The 26,631-nt window shown below is 48.6% G+C and overlaps 1 protein-coding gene across 1 annotated transcript in view; it reads left to right on the top strand.

Moving 5' to 3' along the window:
• Positions 1-26,631, top strand: part of timm50 (translocase of inner mitochondrial membrane 50 homolog (S. cerevisiae)) — a 53,074-nt gene that overhangs the window by 10,007 nt on the left and 16,436 nt on the right. Inside the window, exon 4 of the mRNA XM_072391880.1 lies at positions 12,277-12,298. Within this exon, the coding sequence (XP_072247981.1) occupies positions 12,277-12,298 (22 nt within the window). The remainder of the gene's footprint in view (positions 1-12,276; positions 12,299-26,631) is intronic.

The raw sequence follows: 26,631 nt of genomic DNA, 5'->3' as shown, positions 1-26,631 counted from the left end.
GAAAGGTTGCATCGGATCCTGTGAGTTCTTTAAGTTCTGTGACACTTAGAATAGAGTTTATAGCAGTGTATAAAGCGCCTGATGTGATCAGGAAGTGATGTTTCTGGTGGCTGGAAATGTTAAAGGAGTTTAAAGGTGTAAGAATGGCCTCACAGCCTCAGTTCCTGCCAGCCGTCCTCTTCACATCGAGCTAAACGGCAGCTTGAGCCTTGCAGCTTTTCCTGTTTTCCTCTCATTTGGTGTGTGAGATGGACGCAGACCGCCCCCCCGCTGTGTGAGGTGGACGCAGACCGCCCCCCCGCTGTGTGAGGTGGACGCAGACCGCCCCCCCGCTGTGTGATCTGGACGCAGACCGCCCCCCCGCTGTGTGAGGGGCTGTAAAGCGCACACTTCTCTGGTCGTTGTGATGCTTGTGTCTGACACGGCGAGGCCACTTCATCTCAGAGCGGGCCGCAGACGGCTGCTGCCCGAGGTGTCGCTCTGGGAAAGGAAGCCTCACACTTATCCCACCTCCACCCTTTGTTCTTTGTCCCGTCAGGCGGCACACTCCACCCACAGCAGGGCGAGCGTCATCAAAGCTTCACACGCTTCTGTTCCTTCCACCAAACTGCTGCAGAATCAAAGACCCGAGCCTCATTATGTTATCTCACCCTCAGCTGCCTCAGAGCAGCGGTTTGACTAACAAAACATGGAGCAAACAGGCCTGCAGAAGCACTTTTACGAGCTGGAAAACGATCTAGTTCAGAGCTGGTCCGGTGTCAGAACCTTTCTTTCAAGCTTTGGATCCTGATCCTGCATCTTTATCTGGTCTGATGCCTCCCAGCCGAGTCCTGGAAGTTTCTGCAGCAGCTCCGATGCTTTAACCCGTGACTCTGAGTCCTTTTTAAAGCACTTCTTCTTCGTTGGTGTCAGATGGCACCAGGTGCATCCAGTTCAGAGCTTGTCCGGTGTCAGAACCTTTCTTTCGAGCTTTGGATCCTGATCCTGCATCTTTATCTGGTCTGATGCCTCCCAGCCGAGTCCTGGAAGTTTCTGCAGCAGCTCTGATGCTTTAACCCGTGACTCTGAGTCCTTTTTAAAGCACTTCTTCTTCGTTGGTGTCAGATGGCACCAGGTGCATCCAGTTCAGAGCTGGTCCGGTGTGTCAGAACCTTTCTTTCGAGCTTTGGATCCTAATCCTGCATCTTTATCTGGTATGATGCCTCCCAGCCGAGTCCTGGAAGTTTCTGCAGCAGCTCTGATGCTTTAACCCGTGACTCTGAGTCCTTTTCAAAGCACTTCTTCTTCGTTGGTGTCAGATGGCACCAGGTGCATCCAGTTCAGAGCTGGTCCGGTGTGTCAGAACCTTTCTTTCGAGCTTTGGATCCTAATCCTGCATCTTTATCTGGTCTGATGCCTCCCAGCTGAGTGAAACGTCCTGGACGCTTTAACCCGTGACTCTGAGTCCTTTTTAAAGCACTTCTTCTTCGTTGGTGTCAGATGGCACCAGGTGGAGACAGTTCAGAGCTGGTCCGGTGTCAGAACCTTTCTTTCGAGCTTTGGATCCTGATCCTGCATCTTTATCTGGTCTGATGCCTCCCAGCCGAGTCCTGGAAGTTTCTGCAGCAGCTCTGGCGCTTTAACCCGTGACTCTGAGTCCTTTTTAAAGCACTTCTGTCGGTCCGGTCCGGCCACTTTAAACTCTCGGACCCTTTTTAATGGTTCCTAAAAGCCAAATGTGTCACAACTGCTGTGTGGGTGCATGAATCTGAGTAAATTAGTCCGAGTCTTCCTCTGGAAACTCTTCCAGCTGTGTCTTTTTTGACATTTTCTCCTGGTTTGAGGCTGGATGAAAGCATCTGGGACTTGTTTGTTCATTTGTTTCAGGTCTTTTTTGACATTTTCTCTCGGTTTGAGGCCGGATGAAAGCATCTGGGACTCGTTTGTTCATTTGTTTCAGGTCTTTTTTGACATTTTCTCCAGTTTTGAGGCTGGATGAAAGCATCTGGGACTTGTTTGTTCATTTGTTTCAGGTCTTTTTTGACATTTTCTCCAGTTTTGAGGCCGGATGAAAGCATCTGGGACTTGTTTCTTCATTTGTTTCAGGTCTTTTTTTACATTTTCTCCTGGTTTGAGGCTGGATGAAAGCATCTGGGACTTGTTTGTTCATTTGTTTCAGGTCTTTTTTGACATTTTCTCCTGGTTTGAGGCTGGATGAAACCATCTGGGACTTGTTTCTTCATTTGTTTCAGGTCTTTTTTGACATTTTCTCCTGGTTTGAGGCCGGATGAAACCATCTGGGACTCGTTTGTTCATTTGTTTCAGGTCTTTTTTGACATTTTCTCCAGTTTTGAGGCCAGATGAAAGCATCTGGGACTTGTTTCTTCATTAGTTTCAGGTCTTTTTTGACATTTTCTCCAGTTTTGAGGCTGGATGAAACCATCTGGGACTCGTTTGTTCCTTTGTTTCAGGTCTTTTTTGACATTTTCTCCTGGTTTGAGGCTGGATGAAGCCATCTGGGACTCTGGGCCACTCGACACACCTCTCACGTTGGTGTCGGCTCTCTTATGGCGCTCATCAGTCACAAAAGGCACACTTATCTCACCTCCTGGTCCCGAAGCCTTTCTCGTCTTCACAGGACGGTGACATGAGGCGTGTGCCGGTGCTCTGAGAGGCGTTTATCTGGGAAAACGCTTCTCAGGACGCTCTCTTCGGTCAGATGTGCAGGGACAGAATGGGCTTTTATTTAATGCATGTTTGGTGTTGCCTTTCGCAGCTTCATGGCACCTTTCAGAGCATTAAACCAGCAGTGAGGGCTGTAAGCCAGAAGGAAACCTGGAGGATTTCACCGCCTGTGGCAGCTGGCAGAGCTTCATGGTCCAGTTAGAAACTATAATACCAACAACGATGCTGTTCTCGTATTTCAGGGATAAAAACAGAATTTAAACAAATTAAAATAGGATCAGATGAACCCGAGTTTAATTAACAGAATATTTGTCCTTAATACCATATTTGTGATGAATAAATGAACTTGTTTTATCTAAAAGTAGAAAGTTAAACAGATACGAGTCCCTCCATATGAATCCCTTCCTGTTGGATCAACTCTTCATGTTCAGATGGAGGAGATATTAGCTGTTTCTTATATGGTAAAATGCTTTTTTTTGCACCTTGTCACATAAACTTTGAGCGTTTCCTGTCCGGAGGAGAAGAGCTTTGCCTCCTCATCGTGACTTAATGATGCTCTCTTCCTCTTTATCTTTATCATTATCTGACGGAGCCTTTCTCTAACAGATATTAATGACGATGACAGTCACTGACTCTTCCTTTAGGTGTAAAACGGTGGAAATCTGAACCATGACTTTGTGTCCTCTGTGTAAAGCAGAACTCAGGCTGACACCCAGACTTCACTCGGTGCTGGTTGCACTTTCTGAGCTGAGGTTTCAGAGATTTTTACCTGCTCAGACGAGCTCTAAAACAGCCTGCTGGGACGGTTTCTGCCCCCTGAGGCTGGAAACTGTAACCCTTTTTCTGCCCCCTGAGGCTGGAAACTGTAACACTTTTTCTGCCCCCTGAGGCTGGAAACTGTAAGACTTTTTCTGCCCCCTGAGGCTGGAAACTGTAACACTTTTTCTGCCCCCTGAGGCTGGAAACTGTAAGACTTTTTCTGCCCCCTGAGGCTGGAAACTGTAAGACTTTTTCTGCCCCCTGAGGCTGGAAACTGTAAGGCTTTTTCTGCCCCCCGAGGCTGGAAACTGTAAGACTTTTTCTGCCCCCCGAGGCTGGAAACTGTAAGACTTTTTCTGCCCCCCGAGGCTGGAAACTGTAAGACTTTTTCTGCCCCCTGAGGCTGGAAACTGTAAGACTTTTTCTGCCCCCTGAGGCTGGAAACTGTAAGACTTTTTCTGCCCCCTGAGGCTGGAAACTGTAAGACTTTTTCTGCCCCCTGAGGCTGGAAACTGTAAGACTTTTTCTGCCCCCCGAGGCTGGAAACTGTAAGACTTTTTCTGCCCCCCGAGGCTGGAAACTGTAAGACTTTTTCTGCCCCCTGAGGCTGGAAACTGTAAGACTTTTTCTGCCCCCCGAGGCTGGAAACTGTAACACTTTTTCTGCCCCCTGAGGCTGGAAACTGTAAGACTTTTTCTGCCCCCTGAGGCTGGAAACTGTAAGACTTTTTCTGCCCCCTGAGGCTGGAAACTGTAACGCTTTTTCTGCCCCCTGAGGCTGGAAACTGTAATGCTTTTTCTGCCCCATGAGGCTGGAAACTGTAAGACTTTTTCTGCCCCCTGAGGCTGGAAACTGTAACACGTTTTCTGCCCCCTGAGGCTGGAAACTGTAAGACTTTTTCTGCCCCCTGAGGCTGGAAACTGTAAGACTTTTTCTGCCCCCTGAGGCTGGAAACTGTAAGACTTTTTCTGCCCCCCGAGGCTGGAAACTGTAACACTTTTTCTGCCCCCTGAGGCTGGAAACTGTAACCCTTTTTCTGCCCCCTGAGGCTGGAAACTGTAACCCTTTTTCTGCCCCCCGAGGCTGGAAACTGTAACCCTTTTTCTGCCCCCCGAGGCTGGAAACTGTAACCCTTTTTCTGCCCCCCGAGGCTGGAAACTGTAACGCTTTTTCTGCCCCCTGAGGCTGGAAACTGTAACACTTTTTCTGCCCCCTGAGGCTGGAAACTGTAACACTTTTTCTGCCCCCTGAGGCTGGAAACTGTAACACTTTTTCTGCCCCCTGAGGCTGGAAACTGTAAGACATTTTCTGCCCCCTGAGGCTGGAAACTGTAACACTTTTTCTGCCCCCTGAGGCTTGAAACTGTAACACTTTTTCTGCCCCCTGAGGCTTGAAACTGTAAGACTTTTTCTGCCCCCTGAGGCTGGAAACTGTAAGACATTTTCTGCCCCCTGAGGCTGGAAACTGTAAGACTTTTTCTGCCCCCTGAGGCTGGAAACTGTAACACTTTTTCTGCCCCCCGAGGCTGGAAACTGTAACACTTTTTCTGCCCCCCGAGGCTGGAAACTGTAATCCTTTTTCTGCCCCCCGAGGCTGGAAACTGTAACGCTTTTTCTGCCCCCCGAGGCTGGAAACTGTAACGCTTTTTCTGCCCCCTGAGGCTGGAAACTGTAAGACTTTTTCTGCCCCCTGAGGCTGGAAACTGTAACACTTTTTCTGCCCCCTGAGGCTGGAAACTGTAACCCTTTTTCTGCCCCCTGAGGCTGGAAACTGTAACACTTTTTCTGCCCCCCGAGGCTGGAAACTGTAAGACTTTTTCTGCCCCCTGAGGCTGGAAACTGTAAGACTTTTTCTGCCCCCCGAGGCTGGAAACTGTAACACGTTTTCTGCCCCCAGAGGCTGGAAACTGTAAGACTTTTTCTGCCCCCCGAGGCTGGAAACAGTAAGACTTTTTCTGCCCCCTGAGGCTGGAAACTGTAACACGTTTTCTGCCCCCTGAGGCTGGAAACTGTAAGACGTTTTCTGCCCCCCGAGGCTGGAAACTGTAACACGTTTTCTGCCCCCAGAGGCTGGAAACTGTAAGACTTTTTCTGCCCCCCGAGGCTGGAAACAGTAAGACTTTTTCTGCCCCCTGAGGCTGGAAACTGTAAGACTTTTTCTGCCCCCCGAGGCTGGAAACTGTAACACGTTTTCTGCCCCCAGAGGCTGGAAACTGTAAGACTTTTTCTGCCCCCCGAGGCTGGAAACAGTAAGACTTTTTCTGCCCCCTGAGGCTGGAAACTGTAACACGTTTTCTGCCCCCTGAGGCTGGAAACTGTAAGACGTTTTCTGCCCCCTGAGGCTGGAAACTGTAACGCTTTTTCTGCCCCCTGAGGCTGGAAACTGTAAGACTTTTTCTGCCCCCTGAGGCTGGAAACTGTAAGGCTTTTTCTGCCCCCTGAGGCTGGAAACTGTAACGCTTTTTCTGCCCCCCGAGGCTGGAAACTGTAAGACTTTTTCTGCCCCCTGAGGCTGGAAACTGTAACGCTTTTTCTGCCCCCTGAGGCTGGAAACTGTAAGACTTTTTCTGCCCCCTGAGGCTGGAAACTGTAAGACTTTTTCTGCCCCCTGAGGCTGGAAACTGTAAGACTTTTTCTGCCCCCTGAGGCTGGAAACTGTAAGACTTTTTCTGCCCCCTGAGGCTGGAAACTGTAAGACTTTTTCTGCCCCCTGAGGCTGGAAACTGTAAGACTTTTTCTGCCCCCTGAGGCTGGAAACTGTAAGACTTTTTCTGCCCCCCGAGGCTGGAAACTGTAACGCTTTTTCTGCCCCCTGAGGCTGGAAACTGTAAGACTTTTTCTGCCCCCTGAGGCTGGAAACTGTAAGACTTTTTCTGCCCCCTGAGGCTGGAAACTGTAACGCTTTTTCTGCCCCCCGAGGCTGGAAACTGTGAGACTTTTTCTGCCCCCTGAGGCTGGAAACTGTAAGACTTTTTCTGCCCCCTGAGGCTGGAAACTGTAAGACTTTTTCTGCCCCCTGAGGCTGGAAACTGTAAGACTTTTTCTGCCCCCTGAGGCTGGAAACTGTAACCCTTTTTCTGCCCCCTGAGGCTGGAAACTGTAAGACTTTTTCTGCCCCCTGAGGCTGGAAACTGTAAGACTTTTTCTGCCCCCTGAGGCTGGAAACTGTAAGACTTTTTCTGCCCCCTGAGGCTGGAAACTGTGAGACTTTTTCTGCCCCCCGAGGCTGGAAACTGTAAGACTTTTTCTGCCCCCCGAGGCTGGAAACTGTAAGACGTTTTCTGCCCCCCGAGGCTGGAAACTGTAAGACGTTTTCTGCCCCCCGAGGCTGGAAACTGTAACGCTTTTTCTGCCCCCCGAGGCTGGAAACTGTAAGACTTTTTCTGCCCCCTGAGGCTGGAAACTGTAAGACTTTTTCTGCCCCCTGAGGCTGGAAACTGTGAGACTTTTTCTGCCCCCCGAGGCTGGAAACTGTAACACTTTTTCTGCCCCCCGAGGCTGGAAACTGTAACACTTTTTCTGCCCCCCGAGGCTGGAAACTGTAAGACGTTTTCTGCCCCCCGAGGCTGGAAACTGTAAGACGTTTTCTGCCCCCCGAGGCTGGAAACTGTAACGCTTTTTCTGCCCCCCGAGGCTGGAAACTGTAAGACTTTTTCTGCCCCCTGAGGCTGGAAACTGTAAGACGTTTTCTGCCCCCTGAGGCTGGAAACTATAACACTTTTTCTGCCCCCTGAGGCTGGAAACTGTAAGACTTTTTCTGCCCCCTGAGGCTGGAAACTGTAAGACGTTTTCTGCCCCCTGAGGCTGGAAACTATAACACTTTTTCTGCCCCCTGAGGCTGGAAACTGTAACGCTTTTTCTGGCTCTTTGTTTCCTTCAGAGTGTTTGAGGACGCGGGAACCGGGCTGCTCTCCTTCCAGCTCTCGCACATTATAGCGGCTGTTTCCTGTCTGGCCGACAGTTCAAAGCCGAGGCACACTTCTCCTCCACCTTCCTCCTCCTCCTCCTCCTCTGAGGACACATGTCCAGCTGTGACGCTCTTCAAAGGACTCGCTTCTCCTCAGATTTACATCTCATTAGTGATTCTCGTCTCTCCTCTTAGATTTACGATGACCAGGATGTCTTGATGCCTTAAAGGATTCCCTCCTGGTCTCATGTGTGTTTCTGATTAATTCCGCTGAACATCAGCAGGAACATTTTAAGTAGTCGAAGCCCATTTAACCAGTTTAATTTTTACTCATCGCCATTTAACCGAACCGAATGTTTAGAGTATGAACTGGACCGACCTGCAGGTTCAAAGCAGCAACCTTCTTTCTACGACCTTTATCCAACTTTCTGTTCTTTACACACAGCCTGAACATAGATGCAGCTAAAGAAATGGGAACAAATGATTTGTCTTTGTGACAGGCTGCTGGTAACAAAGAGCCTAAAGATCCAGTTTAAAATGGCTTCTTTTGCTAAGTTGTCTGTTCTGTGTCGACACAACACTGGTTCATCCCTTGAGTTAGGAGCCTTTTTCCTGCCTGAATGGTTCAAAGGTCAGAGTTAAGTGGCTGAACAAAGAAAAAACACTGAAAATGCTCAGGAACAAGGACTGAAGATGAGGGAAAAAGCAGAAAATGTCCAAAGAAAAACTCTGAAAGAGCTTCAGGAAGCTGCAGAACTGTTGATCAGGACACTTTAAAGGTTTCAGAAAGCTGCAGAACTGTTGATCAGGACACTTTAAAGCTTCAGAAAGCTGCAGAACTATTGATCAGGACACTTTAAAGGTTTCAGAAAGCTGCAGAACTGTTGATCAGGACACTTTAAAGGTTTCAGAAAGCTGCAGAACTATTGATCAGGACACTTTAAAGGTTACAGAAAGCTGCAGAACTGTTGATCAGGACACTTTAAAGGTTTCAGAAAGCTGCAGAACTGTTGATCAGGACACTTTAAAGGTTTCAGAAAGCTGCAGAACTATTGATCAGGACACTTTAAAGGTTTCAGAAAGCTGCAGAACTGTTGATCAGGACACTTTAAAGGTTACAGAAAGCTGCAGAACTATTGATCAGGACACTTTAAAGCTTCAGAAAGCTGCAGAACTATTGATCAGGACACTTTAAAGGTTTCAGAAAGCTGCAGAACTGTTGATCAGGACACTTTAAAGGTTTCAGAAAGCTGCAGAACTATTGATCAGGACACTTTAAAGGTTACAGAAAGCTGCAGAACTGTTGATCAGGACACTTTAAAGGTTTCAGAAAGCTGCAGAACTGTTGATCAGGACACTTTAAAGGTTTCAGAAAGCTGCAGAACTATTGATCAGGACACTTTAAAGGTTTCAGAAAGCTGCAGAACTGTTGATCAGGACACTTTAAAGGTTACAGAAAGCTGCAGAACTATTGATCAGGACACTTTAAATGTTACAGAAAGCTGCAGAACTATTGATCAGGACACTTTAAAGGTTTCAGAAAGCTGCAGAACTGTTGATCAGGACACTTTAAAGGTTTCAGAAAGCTGCAGAACTGTTGATCAGGACACTTTAAAGGTTTCAGAAAGCTGCAGAACTATTGATCAGGACACTTTAAAGGTTTCAGAAAGCTGCAGAACTGTTGATCAGGACACTTTAAAGGTTTCAGAAAGCTGCAGAACTGTTGATCAGGACACTTTAAAGGTTTCAGAAAGCTGCAGAACTATTGATCAGGACACTTTAAATGTTACAGAAAGCTGCAGAACTATTGATCAGGACACTTTAAAGGTTTCAGAAAGCTGCAGAACTGTTGATCAGGACACTTTAAATGTTACAGAAAGCTGCAGAACTGTTGATCAGGACACTTTAAAGGTTACAGAAAGCTGCAGAACTGTTGATCAGGACACTTTAAAGGTTACAGAAAGCTGCAGAACTGTTGAACAGGACACTTTAAAGGTTTCAGAAAGCTGCAGAACTGTTGATCAGGACACTTTAAAGGTTTCAGAAAGCTGCAGAACTGTTGATCAGGACACTTTAAAGGTTACAGAAAGCTGCAGAACTGTTGATCAGGACACTTTAAAGCTTAAAGAAATGAAGCTGGACCAGGACTCTGGACCAGGACTGTTTTATATCCTGCTTGTAGGGCGAGCCTCACTGACCTCTGAGGCGTATCATAATGTCCCTTTTGTGGTTTTATTTCCCCTGGGTGTGAGCCTGGGCCTCCTGCTCTCCCGGGCTGCAGAGGTGTTACTGTGGTTTTAACGGCTTCTCTCACGCCTCGCTCCACGCTGACCAGCGCATCTCACAGCTGACCCCCACATGTTAGCTCCTGGTTTCCTCTGAGGACCTACTTTCACTGCTCTGTCGCTCTCATGGCAGCCTTCAGGCCAAATCACTCCTCTGAGGTCTGCACTTATTTAGTTAGGCAGTTTTTAGTTTTAGCAGTATTTAGGTTTTTAAGTTTTTAAAAAGGACGGAGGTGCTGACAGGTGCAGCAGGTGGGACTCCAACCAGGCCAAAAAGCAGGCTCCACAACTTCATGAAGTGGTCGTCCCTGGAACTGGAGTTTGATCAGTTTGAGTTGCTGCCACCAGGTGGAGACGTTCACCTCGGCTGGAACCGGGTGGAGACGTTCGCCTCGGCTGGAACCGGGTGGAGACGTTCACCTCGGCTGCCTCCAGGTGGAGACGTTCGCCTCGGCTGCCTCCAGGTGGAGACGTTCGCCTCGGCTGGAGCCAGGTGGAGACGTTCACCTCGGCTGCCTCCAGGTGGAGACGTTCGCCTCGGCTGGAACCGGGTGGAGACGTTCACCTCGGCTGGAGCCGGGTGGAGACGTTCACCTCGGCTGGAGCCAGGTGGAGACGTTCACCGGGTGGAGACGTTCACCTCGGCTGGAACCAGGTGGAGACGTTCGCCTCGGCTGGAACCAGGTGGAGACGTTCACCTCGGCTGGAGCCAGGTGGAGACGTTCACCTCGGCTGGAGCCAGGTGGAGACGTTCACCTCGGCTGGAACCGGGTGGAGACGTTCACCTCGGCTGGAGCCAGGTGGAGACGTTCACCTCGGCTGGAACCAGGTGGAGACGTTCACCTCGGCTGGAACCAGGTGGAGACGTTCGCCTCGGCTGGAACCAGGTGGAGACGTTCACCTCGGCTGGAACCGGGTGGAGACGTTCACCTCGGCTGGAACCGGGTGGAGACGTTCACCTCGGCTGGAACCGGGTGGAGACGTTCGCCTCGGCTGCCACCAGGTGGAGACGTTCGCCTCGGCTGCCACCAGGTGGAGACGTTCACCTCGGCTGCCTCCAGGTGGAGACGTTCACCTCGGCTGGAACCGGGTGGAGACGTTCACCTCGGCTGCCTCCAGGTGGAGACGTTCACCTCGGCTGGAGCCGGGTGGAGACGTTCACCTCGGCTGGAACCAGGTGGAGACGTTCACCTCGGCTGGAACCAGGTGGAGACGTTCGCCTCGGCTGGAACCGGGTGGAGACTTTCACCTCGGCTGGAACCGGGTGGAGACGTTCACCTCGGCTGGAGCCAGGTGGAGACGTTCACCTCGGCTGGAACCAGGTGGAGACGTTCACCTCGGCTGGAACCAGGTGGAGACGTTCGCCTCGGCTGGAACCGGGTGGAGACGTTCACCTCGGCTGGAACCAGGTGGAGACGTTCACCTCGGCTGCCACCGGGTGGAGACGTTCACCTCGGCTGGAACCAGGTGGAGACGTTCACCTCGGCTGGAACCAGGTGGAGACGTTCACCTCGGCTGCCTCCAGGTGGAGACGTTCACCTCGGCTGGAACCGGGTGGAGACGTTCACCTCGGCTGCCTCCAGGTGGAGACGTTCACCTCGGCTGCCTCCAGGTGGAGACGTTCACCTCGGCTGGAACCGGGTGGAGACGTTCACCTCGGCTGCCTCCAGGTGGAGACGTTCACCTCGGCTGGAACCAGGTGGAGACGTTCACCTCGGCTGGAACCAGGTGGAGACGTTCACCTCGGCTGGAACCGGGTGGAGACGTTCACCTCGGCTGGAACCGGGTGGAGACGTTCACCTCGGCTGCCTCCAGGTGGAGACGTTCACCTCGGCTGGAACCAGGTGGAGACGTTCACCTCGGCTGCCTCCAGGTGGAGACGTTCACCTCGGCTGGAGCCAGGTGGAGACGTTCACCTCGGCTGCCACCAGGTGGAGACGTTCACCTCGGCTGCCTCCAGGTGGAGACGTTCACCTCGGCTGGAGCCAGGTGGAGACGTTCACCTCGGCTGGAACCGGGTGGAGACGTTCACCTCGGCTGCCTCCAGGTGGAGACGTTCGCCTCGGCTGGAGCCAGGTGGAGACGTTCGCCTCGGCTGGAGCCAGGTGGAGACGTTCGCCTCGGCTGGAGCCAGGTGGAGACGTTCGCCTCGGCTGGAACCAGGTGGAGACGTTCACCTCGGCTGGAACCAGGTGGAGACGTTCACCTCGGCTGGAGCCAGGTGGAGACGTTCACCTCGGCTGGAACCAGGTGGAGACGTTCACCTCGGCTGGAACCAGGTGGAGACGTTCACCTCGGCTGCCTCCAGGTGGAGACGTTCACCTCGGCTGCCTCCAGGTGGAGACGTTCACCTCGGCTGGAACCGGGTGGAGACGTTCACCTCGGCTGGAACCGGGTGGAGACGTTCACCTCGGCTGGAACCAGGTGGAGACGTTCACCTCGGCTGTTTCCTCTCTCCCAGTCTCACCTGCACCTCTCACAGATCCGATCAGCTGCTCCTCCATCAGGGAATCCGTTGCATTTTGTTGTCAACACAACCAAAAACTCCACCCCTTCCTCCACCCACTGACTGCCAGCAGAATACAGAAATGACTCCTCACCAACCAGCTGTTTTCGTGCAAATCTTGGCCAGATTTTGATATTTGTTCTCTTGTTTTTGCAGATTCCAGACGAGTTCGACAGAGGTGAGTGTGTTTCCCTTTAAATCTACTCACTGCAGTGCTTTTAACAGACCACCGGCACATTTTTACTGGCCAGCTAATGTCAGATGGAGGTTTTATGTTGTTTCACTCGTTGTTGCTGCTTTTCTTGGCCTGGAAATGAAAGAGACTTTGCTTGGATTGCTTTTCTTGTTAAATTGTGTTGACTCTTCCACTCGGTCCTCATCAGCCTGCTGCTTCGTCGCGTGTCTGAAGCTGAGGTTGAATTTTCTTCTTCTTTGGGCTCACGGAACCGAACCGTACGTTCTGTTATTTTCAGTTTTGTTGTTGCTGGCTGAGGGAAATCGTGTAATTTTGTCGGTTTATTTCTTCTCTGAGGAAAACACGCTGTGGCTTTTGATGCTCCGAGGGTGACTTTGTACAAATAAAACTTAATCAGAATGAATGGGTCTGTTGACGGAACAGAACCGGAGTGGTTCTGCATGAACACACCGAGCCTCCTTTCTCTGGAACATCAGGAATGAGTTTCTAGCTCCTGCAAAGTCCTGGAAAAGTTCCTCAACTAATCAAAAACATCCTGGAAAAGACTTAAAAGGAATTTTCTCATTTAACTTTCATCATTACTGATGATATCAAGCTTAATCTAACCAGAAGACACTACGATGGACTCTGAACTGACTCAGACGGGCCAGAACCGAAGTATTTGTCATCGGCCCTGAAGCTCTCAGAGGAAACCTTAAAGGGGAACTCCGGTGTTTTTAAACCTTATTTCTGGCATGAAATACGTTCATCTGCTCACAGAGAACAGTTTGGTGAAAGTCGGCGTCCTTCAGAAGATATTTAGATAACTGGAGATCCATATAACGGAGTGAACGGGGCTTAGAGGATGCAGCCTCTAAATAAGGCATTATCTGTCTTTATTTCACCAATACTTTAAGAAGAATGAATGAATGAACGTGTGCTATAGCTCTGTTAGCTCATAGCTGCTGTTAGCTCATAGCTGCTGTTAGCTCATAGCTGCTGTTAGCTCATAGCTGCTGTTATGTGGCTACTTGCAGCTATAGGAGAGCTAACGGAGGGATTTCTACACAGGCACTCTACTGGGCCCACTTCATCCACACGCCCCCCTGCAGCACAGCTTATTCACTCCGTGCTCTGTGACAGTCGGCTAACTTCACACAGAGTTTGCTGCTGATAGTTCTGTGCAACATGGCAGGATATTTATCAGATTTAGACGATGTGAACGACGACTTTGAGTAAGATGGACGTTCTTACCGGAGTGAATGAGCTGTGCTGCAGGGGGGCGTGTGGATGAAGTGGTCCCAGTAGAGGTGTATTTCATGCCAGAAATAAGGTCCAGGTTTAAAAATACCGGAGTTCCCCTTTAATGTGAGACCTTTTAATGCCTTTGGGGTCAAAAATCTGCTCTCTGATCCCTTTAAGAGGAGCTGATCACAGCTGCTGAGCAGCATGAGTGAATAACACCAGAACAGCCACATTACATTTATAATCTCTGCTACCCGTTAAGTTAAGCTTCTGCGTCCCAACAGGGTTCTGCCTGTTTATCAGACTAACTCTCATCTCTCCGTGAGGCGTTCTTAAAGGCAAACTGAAGTATTTGGTGTGGCTTCTCATTGATTTCTGGGTTATTTATGTATCCGTGAGTTTACTTTGCTTAACTCGCAGGTTTACTTTGTTTAACTCGCAGGTTTACTTTGTTTAACTCGCAGGTTTACTTTGTTTAACTCGCAGGTTTACTTTGTTTAACTCGCAGGTTTACTTTGCTTTAACTCGCAGGTTTACTTTGCTTTAATTCGCAGGTTTACTTTGCTTTAACTCGCAGGTTTACTTTGCTTTAACTCGCAGGTTTACTTTGTTTAACTCGCAGGTTTACTTTGTTTAACTCGCAGGTTTACTTTGCTTTAACTCGCAGGTTTACTTTGCTTTAACTCGCAGGTTTACTTTGTTTAACTCGCAGGTTTACTTTGTTTAACTCGCAGGTTTACTTTGCTTTAACTCGCAGGTTTACTTTGCTTTAACTCGCAGGTTTACTTTGTTTAACTCGCAGGTTTACTTTGTTTAACTCGCAGGTTTACTTTGCTTTAACTCGCAGGTTTACTTTGTTTAACTCGCAGGTTTACTTTGTTTAACTCGCAGGTTTACTTTGTTTAACTCGCAGGTTTACTTTGCTTTAACTCGCAGGTTTACTTTGCTTTAACTCTCAGGTTTACTTTGCTTTAACTCGCAGGTTTACTTTGTTTAACTCGCAGGTTTACTTTGTTTAACTCGCAGGTTTACTTTGTTTAACTCGCAGGTTTACTTTGTTTAACTCGCAGGTTTACTTTGTTTAACTCGCAGGTTTACTTTGTTTAACTCGCAGGTTTACTTTGCTTTAACTCGCAGGTTTACTTTGCTTTAACTCGCAGGTTTACTTTGCTTTAACTCGCAGGTTTACTTTGCTTTAACTCGCAGGTTTACTTTGTTTAACTCGCAGGTTTACTTTGTTTAACTCGCAGGTTTACTTTGCTTTAACTCGCAGGTTTACTTTGCTTTAACTCGCAGGTTTACTTTGTTTAACTCGCAGGTTTACTTTGTTTAACTCGCAGGTTTACTTTGCTTTAACTCGCAGGTTTACTTTGCTTTAACTCGCAGGTTTACTTTGCTTTAACTCGCAGGTTTACTTTGTTTAACTCGCAGGTTTACTTTGTTTAACTCGCAGGTTTACTTTGCTTTAACTCGCAGGTTTACTTTGGTTTAACTCGCAGGTTTACTTTGGTTTAACTCGCAGGTTTACTTTGTTTAACTGGCAGGTTTACTTGGCTTAACTCGCAGGTTTACTTTGCTTTAACTCGCAGGTTTACTTTGGTTTAACTCGCAGGTTTACTTTGGTTTAACTCGCAGGTTTACTTTGTTTAACTCGCAGGTTTACTTTGTTTAACTCGCAGGTTTACTTTGTTTAACTCGCAGGTTTACTTTGTTTAACTCGCAGGTTTACTTTGCTTAACTCGCAGGTTTACTTTGCTTAACTCGCAGGTTTACTTTGCTTAACTCGCAGGTTTACTTTGCTTAACTCGCAGGTTTACTTTGCTTAACTCGCAGGTTTACTTGGTTTAACTCGCAGGTTTACTTGGTTTAACTCGCAGGTTTACTTGGTTTAACTCGCAGGTTTACTTGGTTTAACTCGCAGGTTTACTTTGCTTTAACTCGCAGGTTTACTTTGGTTTAACTCGCAGGTTTACTTTGTTTAACTCGCAGGTTTACTTTGTTTAACTCGCAGGTTTACTTTGTTTAACTCGCAGGTTTACTTTGTTTAACTCGCAGGTTTACTTTGCTTAACTCGCAGGTTTACTTTGCTTAACTCGCAGGTTTACTTTGCTTAACTCGCAGGTTTACTTTGCTTAACTCGCAGGTTTACTTTGTTTAACTCGCAGGTTTACTTGGTTTAACTCGCAGGTTTACTTGGTTTAACTCGCAGGTTTACTTGGTTTAACTCGCAGGTTTACTTGGTTTAACTCGCAGGTTTACTTGGTTTAACTCGCAGGTTTACTTGGTTTAACTCGCAGGTTTACTTGGTTTAACTCGCAGGTTTACTTGGTTTAACTCGCAGGTTTACTTGGTTTAACTCGCAGGTTTACTTGGTTTAACTCGCAGGTTTACTTGGTTTAACTCGCAGGTTTACTTGGTTTAACTCGCAGGTTTACTTGGTTTAACTCGCAGGTTTACTTGGTTTAACTCGCAGGTTTACTTGGTTTAACTCGCAGGTTTACTTGGTTTAACTCGCAGGTTTACTTGGTTTAACTCGCAGGTTTACTTGGTTTAACTCGCAGGTTTACTTGGTTTAACTCGCAGGTTTACTTTGTTTAACTCGCAGATTTACTTTGTTTAACTCAGGTTTACTTTGTTTAACTCGCAGGTTTACTTTGTTTAACTCGCAGGTTTACTTGGCTTAACTCGCAGGTTTACTTTGTTTAACTCGCAGGTTTACTTTGCTTTAACTCGCAGGTTTACTTTGTTTAACTCGCAGGTTTACTTTGTTTAACTCGCAGGTTTACTTTGTTTAACTCGCAGGTTTACTTTGTTTAACTCGCAGGTTTACTTTGCTTAACTCGCAGGTTTACTTTGTTTAACTCGCAGGTTTACTTTGCTTAACTCGCAGGTTTACTTTGCTTAACTCGCAGGTTTACTTTGCTTAACTCGCAGGTTTACTTTGTTTAACTCGCAGGTTTACTTTGTTTAACTCGCAGGTTTACTTTGCTTAACTCGCAGGTTTACTTTGCTTAACTCGCAGGTTTACTTTGCTTAACTCGCAGGTTTACTTTGCTTAACTCGCAGGTTTACTTTGCTTAACTCGCAGGTTTACTTTGCTTAACTCGCAGGTTTACTTTGCTTAACTCGCAGGTTTACTTTGTTTAACTCGCAGGTTTACTTTGTTTAACTCGCAGGTTTACTTTGTTTAACTCGCAGGTTTACTTGGTTTAACTCGCAGGTTTACTTGGTTTAACTCGCAGGTTTACTTGGTTTAACTCGCAGGTTTACTTGGTTTAACTCGCAGGTTTACTTGGTTTAACTCGCAGGTTTACTTGGTTTAACTCGCAGGTTTACTTGGTTTAACTCGCAGGTTTACTTGGTTTAACTCGCAGGTTTACTTGGTTTAACTCGCAGGTTTACTTGGTTTAACTCGCAGGTTTACTTGGTTTAACTCGCAGGTTTACTTGGTTTAACTCGCAGGTTTACTTGGTTTAACTCGCAGGTTTACTTGGTTTAACTCGCAGGTTTACTTGGTTTAACTCGCAGGTTTACTTGGTTTAACTCGCAGGTTTACTTGGTTTAACTCGCAGGTTTACTTGGTTTAACTCGCAGGTTTACTTGGTTTAACTCGCAGGTTTACTTTGTTTAACTCGCAGATTTACTTTGTTTAACTCAGGTTTACTTTGTTTAACTCGCAGGTTTACTTTGTTTAACTCGCAGGTTTACTTGGCTTAACTCGCAGGTTTACTTTGTTTAACTCGCAGGTTTACTTTGCTTTAACTCGCAGGTTTACTTTGCTTTAACTCGCAGGTTTACTTTGTTTAACTCGCAGGTTTACTTTAACTCGCAGGTTTACTTTGCTTAACTCGCAGGTTTACTTTGCTTAACTCGCAGGTTTACTTTGCTTAACTCGCAGGTTTACTTTGTTTAACTCGCAGGTTTACTTTGCTTAACTCGCAGGTTTACTTTGCTTAACTCGCAGGTTTACTTTGTTTAACTCGCAGGTTTACTTGGTTTAACTCAGGTTTACTTTGTTTAACTCGCAGGTTTACTTGGTTTAACTCGCAGGTTTACTTTGTTTAACTCGCAGGTTTACTTTGCTTAACTCGCAGGTTTACTTTGCTTAACTCGCAGGTTTACTTTGCTTAACTCGCAGGTTTACTTTGCTTTAACTCGCAGGTTTACTTTGCTTAACTCGCAGGTTTACTTTGCTTTAACTCGCAGGTTTACTTTGCTTAACTCGCAGGTTTACTTTGCTTTAACTCGCAGGTTTACTTTGTTTAACTCGCAGGTTTACTTTGTTTAACTCGCAGGTTTACTTTGTTTAACTCGCAGGTTTACTTTGTTTAACTCGCAGGTTTACTTTGTTTAACTCGCAGGTTTACTTTGCTTTAACTCGCAGGTTTACTTTGCTGTAATTGTCTGATTCACTGGTAAATTTGTACATTTCCTCTCCAGCGAGTCCTGTGAATGAAGTCAGAAGGTTCAGTTTTTATCTTTTATTCTCTTTTTAGATTAGATTATTGGTCCCAGACCTGCAGAAAGTGTTGTTTTCTCTCCTGTGGCTCACGGAGGAGAATAAGTCGGACATTAAAGTGTTTTTAATGAACAGCATCGAACGTGTTCATCATGTTGGAGTGAAAAGTTGGACTTAAAGCCGCTCGGATCGATCCGCTCTAAACGATTTCTGATCGCTCGCTGCTGCTGATCAATATTTGTGTCCCAGAGGTGCAGTCTGTCCCTCCTCCGTCTCTTCTTCTGTGCATCCATCCGTCAAGAAACGCTCCCCGAGGTCCTCTTTGTCCTCATCTGTCCATCCTTCTCCACCTCTTCATCCCTCCCTCTGAGTCTGTAACTTGACGGCTTCCTCTCCTCCATCTTTATGCTCCCTCTCTCCGTCCTTCTCCACCTCTTCTTCTTCTTCTCCTCCTCTTCCTCCTCCTCCCTCCTCTTCCTCCTCCTCCCTCCTCTTCCTCCTCCTCTTCCTCCTCCTCCTCCTCTTCCTCCTCCTCCTCCTCCTCCTTCTACCTCTTCCTCCTCCTTCTTCTTTTCCTCTTCCTCCTCCTTCTTCTTTTCCTCTTCCTCCTCCTTCTTCTTCTCCTCTTCCTCCTCCTTCTTCTTCTTCTTCTCCTCTTCCTCCTCCTCTTCCTCCTTCTTCTTCTCCTCCTCTTCCTCCTCCTCTTCCTCCTTCTTCTCCTCCTCTTCCTCCTCCTCCTTCTTCTTCTTCTCCTCCTCTTCCTTCTTCTTCTTCTCCTCCTCTTCCTTCTTCTTCTTCTTCTCCTCCTATTCCTTCTTCTTCTTCTTCTCCTCCTATTCCTTCTTCTTCTTCTCCTCCTCCTCTTCCTCCTTCTTCTTCTCCTCTTCCTATTCCTTCTTCTTCTTCTCCTCCTCCTCTTCCTCCTTCTTCTTCTCCTCTTCCTCCTCCTTCTTCTTCTTCTCCATCCTTCCCTCTGCGTCTGTAACTTGACGGCTTCCTCTCCTCCATCTTTATGCTCCCTCTCTCCATCCTTCTCCTCCTCTTCCTCCTCCTTCTTCTTCTTCTCCTCCTCTTCCTCCTCCTCGTCCTCCTTCTTCTTCTCCTCCTTCTTCTTCTCCTCCTTCCTCCTCCTTCTTCTTCTCCTCCTTCTTCTTCTCCTCCTTCCTCCTCCTTCTTCTTCTCCTCCTCGTCCTCCTTCTTCTTCTCCTCCTTCTTCTTCTCCTCCTCTTCTTCCTCTTCCTTCTTCTTCTTCTTCTCCTCCTCTTCCTCCTCCTTCTTCTTCTCCTCCTCTTCCTCCTCCTTCTTCTTCTCCTCCTCTTCCTCCTCCTCCTTCTTCTTCTTCTCCACCTCTCCATCCTTCTCCACCTCTTGTCTGCAGCTCATGAAACTCTTGTTCTTTACAGCCGGAGTCGTCTTGTTCTTTCTTTCCTGCTGCTGATGTTTTTAGAGCCGCCCTAAAACGAACAAAAAGTGAATGAGGTCTGGTTGGGAGGGAGGGAGGTGCAGATGGAGGGAGGTGCAGATGGAGGGAGGTGCAGATGGAGGAATTGATCGGGGAACAGAAGGGCCGGACCTCAGGGACACGGAGATTATTTGTATCAGCAGGCGATTAGAATTCGTTTAGTTTGGTTCCAGCAGATCGAGCTGATAGGGAGCCCACAGATGTCATCAATCACAGAGAGGAGGGTTTACGGCCTGATTCATGCGGTTATTGATCACACAACAAGGACAGGCTCACTGATACGCTTGGTGTCAAAAGCTGGATTACTGAGCTTTAAACTAACCCGACCAGAACCAGTTCTGTCTTTTTGCCCTGAAAACCTGCCGCTGCAGCAGCTCCAAACTCTGCATCAAAGCCGTGGTTGAAAGAAGCCGCCGTGGTTGAAAGCCTGCTGAAAGAAGCCGCCGTGGTTGGGCGGCGATGTCACATGACGCCACTTTGCCGATAACTTCCTCACATATTGATCCATCTGAAAGGTGATGAAGGAAATTATTTCCTGCTGGCGTGTTTATCATTCAGATCTGAATGCCTCGTTTCCCTTCAGCCCTCATCAGGGTAACGGGGTCAGTCGGGACATTAGGGGCTTCTTAGGGGCCCCAGGGACCCTGGAACAGGGGCCAAATCATCCCTGATGAGTTTAGGGACCAGGATGAAAGATCCTGGTCCCACAGGGAGAGGAGGTGGATAATCTTCACTCCTTCCTTTCTTCAATCCTTCAGTGTCCTCTCCTCCTTCTGCTCGCCACATCCTATCATTGGTCCTCCTGCTTCTTCTTCTCCTCCTTCTTTTCCTCCTTCTCCTGCTTCTACTTCTCCTCCTTCTTCTCCTCCTCCTCCTTCTTCTCCTCTTCCTCCTCCTCCTTCTTCTTCTGTGGATCTAACAGGAGGTGAGTGGAGGGATGGATGGGTCCCTCCACTCACCTCCTGCTTCTCCTTCTTCTTCTCCCCCTGCTTCTGCTTCTTCTTCTCCTCCTCCTTCTTCTTCTCTTCCTTCTCCTCTTCCTTCTTCTTCTTCTCCTCCTCCTCCTCCTCCTTCTTCTCCTCTTCTTCCTCTTCCACCTCCTCCTCCTTCTTCTTCTTCTGTGGATCTAACAGAAGGTAACTGGAGGGATTGATGGGTCCCTCCACTCTCCTCCTTCTCCTCCTCCTCCTTCTTCTTCTCCTCCTTCTTCTTCTGTGGATCTAACAGAAGGTAACTGGAGGGATTGATGGGTCCCTCCACTCTCCTCCTTCTCCTCCTCCTCCTTCTTCTTCTCCTCCTTCTTCTTCTGTGGATCTAACAGAAGGTAACTGGAGGGATTGATGGGTCCCTCCACTCACCTCCTCCTTCTCCTCCTCCTCCTCCTTCTTCTTCTGTGGATCTAACAGAAGGTAACTGGAGGGATGGACGGGTCCCTCCACTCACCTCCTGCTTCTCCTTCTTCTCCCCCTCCTCCTCCTCCTCTTCCTTCTTCTTCTCCTCTTCCTCCTCCTCCTCCTTCTTCTGTGGATCTAACAGAAGGTAACTGGAGGGATGGACGGGTCCCGTGGGACGTGTTTGGCGACATGCCAAGTGGCGGCATGCACACGCATGGTGATGCAGAGGAGCTTCGGTTACTATAGCAACCAGGGAACGCGACACACTCCACACGCACACGCACACACGTGCACATCGTTCATAACGTCACAGATGGGGGGTCGGTCTGTCCTGGGTGTGTTTGTCTCCTGCTGTGAGGACAGAATGATTGATCATATTGATCACCTCTGCAGCTTTAATATGAAAACAAACTTTACAGCATGCACATGCACGCACACGTGCACACACACGTGCACGCCCACATGCACGCACAGTTCAGACATTAGAGGCCTCGCTGCAGTTTGTCAAACTGAAAACAAGGCTGGAACACCGCTTTTGTTTCAGCTCCCTTCATCCATCCATCCCTCCCTCCTTTCATCCCTCCCTCCATCCCTCCCTCCATCCTTCCTTTCATCCCTCCCTCCATCCTTCCTTTCATCCCTCCTTTCATCCTTCCTTCCATCCTTCCTTCCATCCCTCCTTTCATCCCTCCTTTCATCCTTCCTTCCATCCTTCCTTTCATCCCTCCTTTCATCCTTCCTTCCATCCCTCCTTTCATCCTTCCTTTCATCCCTCCTTTCATCCTTCCCTCCATCCCTCCCTCCATCCTTCCTTTCATCCCTCCTTTCATCCTTCCGTTCATCCTTCCTTTCATCCTTCCGTTCATCCTTCCTTCCATCCCTCCTTTCATCCTTCCTTTCATCCCTCCCTCCATCCTTCCTTTCATCCCTCCTTTCATCCTTCCCTCCATCCCTCCCTCCATCCTTCCTTTCATCCCTCCCTCCATCCTTCCTTTCATCCCTCCTTTCATCCTTCCGTTCATCCCTCCTTTCATCCTTCCGTTCATCCTTCCTTTCATCCCTCCTTTCATCCTTCCCTCCATCCCTCCCTCCATCCTTCCTTTCATCCCTCCTTTCATCCTTCCTTCCATCCCTCCTTTCATCCTTCCGTTCATCCTTCCTTTCATCCCTCCTTTCATCCTTCCTTTCATCCCTCCCTCCATCCCTCCTTTCATCCTTCCCTCCATCCCTCCCTCCATCCTTCCTTTCATCCCTCCCTCCATCCTTCCTTTCATCCCTCCTTTCATCCTTCCGTTCATCCCTCCCTTCATCCCTCCTTTCATCCCTCCTTTCATCCCTCCTTTCATCCCTCCTTTCTCTGATTTATATCCTCCTGTTTTTCTCCTTCATCCTTCCAGCCTCTTTTTCCTTTTTGCTGCTTCTCTTTTTCTTCTCTATCTGCTCCCCTTTCATCTCTTTTCTTTCCTCCTTCTTCCCCTTTGCCTCCTTCATTCTGCTTTGAATTATTAAGTTATTCTTTTTCTGGCTGTTTCTGGCTCATACGCCCGTTTGTTTCCACTCCTCCTCTTTTTCAGTCCTTCCCTCTGAACTCATTGCTTCTCTAAAAGGAAATATTTTCTAATGAGACGGATAAATAATTCCTTTTTAAGTGATGTTGTTCTTTTTTAGGTTTCTGTTGACCAGAGAAACGCTGATTTCAGCGGTTCAGACCCGTTATTTTTATCCCAGCCGATCACAGCTGTTGTTGGTCCCCATCACCCTGCAGCTGGGGCAGAACCTACTGAGTTCTGAGCTAAAAACACCCTAAAAAAGGAGTTCAATGGGTTCTGCTGGTCTGAAACACACTCAAAGAAGACGCCACCGGCAGATATTAAGGCAGAAATCTGCTCTGGGAGCGCCTCCTGATGACCTCAGCCTGTCCGTGTGGCCTGATTGTTGAATGCAGCGGGACCCGGGCCAGCGCTGTTTGTCCCGGGTCAGCCCACCCAGGCCGGCTTCGAGGAAACATCAACAGCCTCTCGCATAAAGACCTGATGTTGACTATGAAAGGAGAGAACCGAGGAGGCAGCTCCGTCCTGATATGATCCAGTGGAGCTGCAGGCCGGTTCAGGTTGGAGCTGTTAAAACTTTAGGCTCTTTCCCATTGCAGGAACCTTTAGCAGTTCCTAGAACCTTTTCAGGAATAGTTTTTTAATGCATTCGGACTTACAGGAACTAGGGACCACGGCCCTCAGGAACTAGGGACCACGGCCCTGAGGAACTAGGGACCACGGCCCTGAGGAACTAGGGACCACGGCCCTGAGGAACTAGGGACCACGGCCCTGAGGAACTAGGGACCACGGCCCTGAGGAACTAGGGACCACGGCCCTCAGGAACTAGGGACCACGGCCCTGAGGAACTAGGGACCACGGCCCTCAGGAACTAGGGACCACGGCCCTGAGGAACTAGGGACCACGGCCCTGAGGAACTAGGGACCACGGCCCTGAGGAACTAGGGACCACGGCCCTCAGGAACTAGGGACCGCGGCCCTGAAGAACTGGGACCGCGGCCCTGAGGAACTAGGGACCGCGGCCCTGAGGAACTAGGGACCACGGCCCTGAGGAACTAGGGACCACGGCCCTGAGGAACTAGGGACCACGGCCCTGAGGAACTAGGGACCACGGCCCTGAGGAACTAGGGACCGCGGCCCTGAGGAACTAGGGACCGCGGCCCTGAGGAACTAGGGACCGCGGCCCTGAGGAACTAGGGACCGCGGCCCTGAGGAACTAGGGACCGCGTCCCTCAGGAACTAGGGACCACGTCCCTGAGGAACTAGGGACCACGGCCCTGAGGAACTAGGGGCCGCGGCCCTGAGGAACTAGGGGCCGCGGCCCTGAGGAACTAGGGGCCGCGGCCCTGAGGAACTAGGGGCCGCGGCCCTGAGGAACTAGGGACCGCGTCCCTGAGGATCTAGGGACCGCGGCCCTGAGGAACTAGTTCCCTGAGGAACTAGGGGCCGCGGCCCTCAGGAACTAGGGACCGCGGCCCTCAGGAACCAGGGACCACGGCCCTCAGTTCCTGGAACCATTTCAGCTCCTTCAGGGTCTTTTCTGGGCTCCACAGGAACATGACGTAGGTGTTTGGTGGCTGTAGCTCCGCCCCTTGTCTGAAATGTTTACTCATACGACACGGACCCAACCGGCGCCTGTTTAATAAGTTAAACTTCGTCTCCTTTGTCTGCGGCGCTCTGCTCTCCTTCTTTCCTCCATGAAAGGAAGAAGTATCGCCCGCTGCTGGATTCTCCGTCTCCCGACTCTCGCTGTGCGCTCTTCCAGCCTCCATCTTAGACGCCTGATGTGATCGTCCATGATTAATATCACCGCCATGCAGACCATGAACACGGTGGCCTCCTCGCTCTCCATGTTAGCTTCTTGCTGCTGTTGTTTTCTTCTCTCCTTACTTTTCCCGGGTTCTGTTCTGTTGCTGAGTGGCGCTAAAGTAACACGTCTGTCGCAGACGGCGGCGTCACATCAGTCCCTGTCGAGGCCCCCGACTCATGTGGGAATGCAAAATGAAACAGTTCCCCTGGGGAAGGACAGGTCCAAATAGGCCGGATGTGTTTGAGCCTTCTTTGGAGCTGCTGCCCGGTTAGCTCAGATTCTGCAGCTCTCTCAGGAGACAGAATGAGCAGCAGCTCCGTTGGTTTACAGCACAAAGTGCAGGATGAGTCCCACCCTGCTGATGTGGACAAACACTCATCAGGAGCTGCTGTTCATTGGAGCTGGAACTGAAAGAGTTAAAGGAGCTTCTGTAGCTTTGGTTCAGCTTTAAAGTCAGCTGATTACTGTTTTAAGAAGACTGGTTTGTAAAACTATTCAGGCGCTGCAAAGGTTTGGTGAACAGTGACATTTGCATTTAAACCTGAACTTCCTTCAACCAGTTCTTCCATTTTTCCACATCTCAGCTGCTTTAACACCAAGTCTGTGGGCTACAAACTGAGCTGCTACTTCAGGAATTTGTCGTGTTTTCTCGTGTTTGCATCGAGGAAGAATAAGTCAAAGATGTGAGACGGTATGAAAATGCAAAATGAAACCGTTCCCCTGGGAAAGGACGGTTCTTAGAACGCCTCTGTCCGAATGCAGCTTTTGTTTCTGAGCAGAGAAGAAGGTTTGAAGGTGTTTCAGACTCACTCAGTAAGAAGAAAGACAGGAAATGTTTCTCTGACTTTCTTTGGGAAACCTTTTGGAGTTTCCTCCTTTTCCTTTCATCCACCCATCGGCCCCCAACTTTCACCCCACCTCCTCCATCTCCCCACTCTCTGATTAACATGATAAAAGCTTGTTAATCCCAACCCCTGCAGAGGACTTCCACACATACTGACGGGGCTGAGGTCATATGAGCACATTTTTCCTTATACGGGTTGCTTTGTTGGCTCTTAACTAACCTCCAGCCTCCCGCCTCCACCCTCCAGCCTCCACACAGGTTAAACATCTTCGTTTGTAAAATTGTTCCAGTGCAGGTAAACTGATGTCTTTCCACATCTCATCAGCTGATTGATTCTCTTTTAGCTCCTCCCCCTTCACTTATTTACTGCACCTGCATGTTTGTTTGTTTCTGTATTTAGCAGACGCTTTTATCCAAAGAGACTTACAAATTAAAATATAAAAAGCTAACAATAAGCTACATAGAAGGAACCCAGGAGTCCGACTCTGTCAGAGGGGACAGAGTAGAGATAGGGTGCAGGCATAGAAGGAAGTGCAGGATAGGAGATGCTCTGAAGAGAATGAATATTACATTTCAAATCAGTTTTATCTATCAAGTGTAATTTGATGAATGTAATCTCAAGGCACTTCAAAGATTCAGTCCAATTCAAGCCAATTATAAGTCATTGTAATACGATCATATTAAAACCAAATCAAATGCATTCAATTCCAAATGAGTCCAACTAATGAAAATTGGCTGAGAAATTAAAATTCCAACGTTTCTCCTGACAAAGTTGGTTTGGTGTCATCTGTTTCAGGGCGGCAGGCTGTAAGTTATAAGATAGGATAAATTCTCACATTGCTACCATGCTAAGGACAGCAGAAAAATGACTAACGGATAAAAATCAGGTATGATGTTTCTGTATTTATCAGACGCTTTTATCCACAGAGACTTACAAATGAAGATATAACAGCTTTATAAAAAGCTAACAATAAGCTACATAGAAGGAACCCAGGAGTCCGACTCTGTCAGAGGGGACAGAGTAGAGATAGGGTGCAGGCATAGAAGGAAGTGCAGAAAGATAAAGTGCAGAGATAGAGGGGGGAGGGAAGTACAAGGTAAGTGCTGGGATAGGAGATGCTCTCTGAAGAGCTGGGTTTTCAGGAGCTTCTTGAAGATAGACAGGGACGCCCCTGTTCTGGTAGCGCTCGGTAGGTCATTCCACCATCGTGGGACGACACATGAACAGAGTTTGGATTGTCTTAGGCGTGGTGTAGGAGCTGCTAGACGACAATCCTGGGACCAACGGAGGGACCCAGTTGGGACAGAAGCCTTTGCAAGAGCATTCAAGTAGATGGAGCCGTTCCATTAAGCTCTTTGTAGCTAACATCAGGGACTTGGATCTGATGCGGGCGGCTAAGGGCAGCCAGAGGAGCTCAATGAACAGAGGGGCGTGTGAAAGTGTTTCCACCCTCTCGGCTGGACTGTGGCAGATGGCTTCTGCTTCCTGCTTCAGCACGCTGCATTGAACTCTGGGGGATTGAGTCCCCCGGGACCAGAGCGTGCTTCCCTCAGCATGTGTGTGAGTTCAGAG

Source organism: Leuresthes tenuis, unplaced genomic scaffold (assembly GCF_036924035.1).
Source record: "Leuresthes tenuis unplaced genomic scaffold, fLeuTen1.0.hap1 SCAF_9, whole genome shotgun sequence".
NCBI classification, from domain to species: domain Eukaryota; kingdom Metazoa; phylum Chordata; class Actinopteri; order Atheriniformes; family Atherinopsidae; genus Leuresthes; species Leuresthes tenuis.
This window is presented reverse-complemented; position numbering and strand designations above follow the sequence as displayed.